Source organism: Colobus angolensis, unplaced genomic scaffold (assembly GCF_000951035.1).
Source record: "Colobus angolensis palliatus isolate OR3802 unplaced genomic scaffold, Cang.pa_1.0 Scaffold137, whole genome shotgun sequence".
Taxonomy (NCBI): domain Eukaryota; kingdom Metazoa; phylum Chordata; class Mammalia; order Primates; family Cercopithecidae; genus Colobus; species Colobus angolensis.
In genome coordinates, this window is record NW_012114455.1 from 5,081,856 (window position 1) to 5,084,972 (window position 3,117).

General features: G+C 43.9%; 1 protein-coding gene across 1 annotated transcript in view; it reads left to right on the plus strand.

Annotated features, from left to right (window-relative positions):
- Positions 1-2,862, plus strand: part of BARX2 (BARX homeobox 2) — an 82,632-nt gene extending 79,770 nt beyond the window's left edge. Inside the window, exon 4 of the mRNA XM_011934673.1 lies at positions 1,724-2,862. Within this exon, the coding sequence (XP_011790063.1) occupies positions 1,724-1,990 (267 nt within the window). The 3' untranslated portion in view covers positions 1,991-2,862. The remainder of the gene's footprint in view (positions 1-1,723) is intronic.
- The last annotated feature ends 255 nt before the right edge of the window (positions 2,863-3,117 follow it).

Below are 3,117 nucleotides of genomic sequence, written 5' to 3' on the forward strand. Positions count from 1 at the left end.
AAAAAAAAGATTAAGCTAGGTTTATAAATAGCAAAAATATCTCCCACCCCTAATCATCTGTGCTAATCCAGGTCCTCTTGAAGCCCTTCTCACTAGCTGCCCAGAAAATCAAGGACTATGCCAAGCCAATGGAGGAAGGACTGTCTATTACATTCCAAAGTAAAATATAAATATTTTAAAACTTATCCCTGTCTACCTTCTGGGACTCTTGTGTGGGTCATAAATTGGGGTAATAAGGGTGCCAGGCCTTTGAAGTCAGCCAAGGCCATTTAGGGTCCAGTTATTTGGCTTGCTTTATATCTTTCCTCGACTCCAGGGAAAGATTTGTTGAGAAAGCCTAGTTCACTTGGTAACAGTTGTCAAACACCTGCTACGTGCAGGGACTGAGTGAGAGGGGCAGCAGGTAAACATGCAGTGACTATAGTTTCTGAAAAGTGCTCTGGTCAGGACAGTAGAAGCTGCTCCGAGGGCACATGGCAGAGGGCCTTTAACCTAGACCTGGGGGATCCGGAAGGCTTCCGGGAGAAGTTAGCCAGGAGGAGGAGGGTGGATGGTGTATATATTCTGGGCACAGGAAACCCACCGTTCAGGTGCCGGGCTGGTCGTTTCATACACATTATCTGTTGGTCACCCTCACTGTCACCCTGTAACACAAGGTATTATTACTCCCATTTTACAGATTAGAAAACGGACACTCAGGGCCTTTAAAGGACTTCCCAAAGACAAAGATGATAAGTGGCAGAGTTGGAATGTCACCCAGTTTTTCTACTATCAAAGCCAAAATGCTTTTTAAACTCTGCTGTACAACTTCTTCAAACACTACAAAAGACTACATGCTTTATAACATATGTTTTCTGATTACAGAAATACTTACGTTTGATCATTGTTGAAAGTTTAGAAAATAGAGAAAAAACATAAAGATTAAAAACGATCCGTGATCCTGCAAACAAGGTGGTGTACAGATCACTGCAGACAAGGTGGTGTATAGGCTGTCTACCCTCCAAACTAGATTATGCTAAGAATCTGTTACAAAACTATATTAATAATATTTTCCATGTTATTAAACATTCTTCTATATAGTAATTGTAATGGTTGTCAAGTATTCTGTCTTTGGGATTTACCGTCATTCTACCCAATTTACATGGCCAAACCTGTAGGATGTCACCCGCCTCCAACTTTTGCTGTTATCACCAATATTGTGATGAGTATTTTTGCAGATCAATCTTTGTCTCAGTCTTAGATAATTTTTTAGAATTTAGCCTAAGGAATTTCTGTGTCAAAAAGCTCTGCATATTTTAAGGCTTTTGATTTGAACTCTTAGGTTGTATTGAAAAGGCTGTAACAATCACACTTTTACACAGTGTGTTTTTTTCCTGCTTGCTACAAATGTTGTTGTCTTTTTAGCTTGTCAACCTGATAGTTATTGCATTAACATTTTAATTTTCATTTCTTGCCTTATTGTTGAAGTTGAATTCTGAAGCTGCTTATGATTATTGTATTAAATGCCAAAATATATAATATTGACCAAAAGTGCATTGAGCATTTAAAGAACAGAGGTGTCTTTGTAGACCAGAGGTGATGGATTGAGAATATATTTTGCCAAATCCTTCAATTTCACTGCCAGAACAGATGGTTTAGATGCAACGTGAGGTTATACTGGGAATGGAAAGGCGGAGGGTAGGAGTTATTTCTTAGATTTAATAACAATTTTTTACTCACGTAGGTTCTTAAAGGTGGACAGGAAGCACCCACAAAACCCAAAGGTCGCCCCAAGAAGAACTCCATCCCCACGTCAGAAGAGATTGAAGCGGAAGAGAAGATGAACAGCCAGGCCCAGGGTCAGGAGCGACTGGAGCCCTCCCAGGGGCAGGAGGAGCTCTGTGAAGCACAGGAACCGAAAGCACATGATGTCCCCTTAGAGATGGCAGAGCCACCAGACCCGCCCCAGGAGTTGCCAATACCCTCTTTGGAACCCCCACCATTAAGCTAAAGTAAAACCCTTTTGAGGGAAGAGGGAGACTGGGGAGAAGGGAAAAGAGGGAAGGCAGGGAGAGTAGGGAGAGAAAACTTTCCAGCAGCCCAGTAAACTGGGGGAGAAGAGATCTAGCCATCTCCCTCCCTCCCACAGTTCCCAGTGGCCTTGTCATTGCAAGCATTTGACAAAGACTTGCTTGTCTTGAGCCTTTCGCTTCCTGAAAGGCTGCTTTAGCTGTGGATGCCCTTGATTAAGGGAGAGAGCACCTAGGAGTTGCCTGCCTGCCCCAGCTGGGGTGACAGCGTGGGGCTGGGGCTGGGTCTGTGTTGCAAGCCCTCTGCCAGCATGCAGTGGAGAGCGCTTAGCTCTCTCCCTCCCGACCTTTGGGCAGCCAGTCATCAAAGCAGAGAGACGTGGCGGCATGTGGGCAGCATGCCCAGGTTCCTTGCTGACTCAGCACTTACTTATGTAGTTTTTAAAAAGAATTTAATGTTTTTGGTTGTATTTTTTTGTGGGGGTGAGGGTGGGCAAAAACATGGGGGGAGTTCTGAGTTGTTAGAAATGTTTCTGAATCAAGTTTGTTTGAAGACACGTGTGCCTTTGTACCCATTATAAGATGGTCATGAGACCCAAGAACTGATAAGCTTTGTTTTTTTTTTTTTTTGGCTTTATTGACCCATTTATGCCTAGTGTTCCATTATGGGAACGCTAAGCTTGTGGGAGTTATTTCTATCCTACTGCTCAAGGTCATCGCCAAGGTCTGATTTTTCATAAAAAACATTTGTGACCTTCAGCATAAATGGTTTGAGGTGCCATCCCTGAAGGTGCAATGCAGATATGTTCAGATAACTTTTATTTTTTAATTAAAAATAAATCTTTCAAAAGGATTGAGTGTTTTGTGTCTTCTGAGGAGTGTGTCTAACCCTTCCTGACTGTGTCCGATGGGAAGGGAGACCCAGAGAGTGAACCAGACTCGGGGGACTGCCTTTTCCCCATCTATAAAGCAAAGGATTGGGCCAGGCCATGGGTGTCCAAGTGCTGAGAGCTGTGGGAGTGGAACCAAGCCTCCGGGATGAGGACAGGGCAGAGAACCTGGGCTGTCGCCTCCACCTCTCCCACTGCCTTCTGCCAGAGCAGCTCCC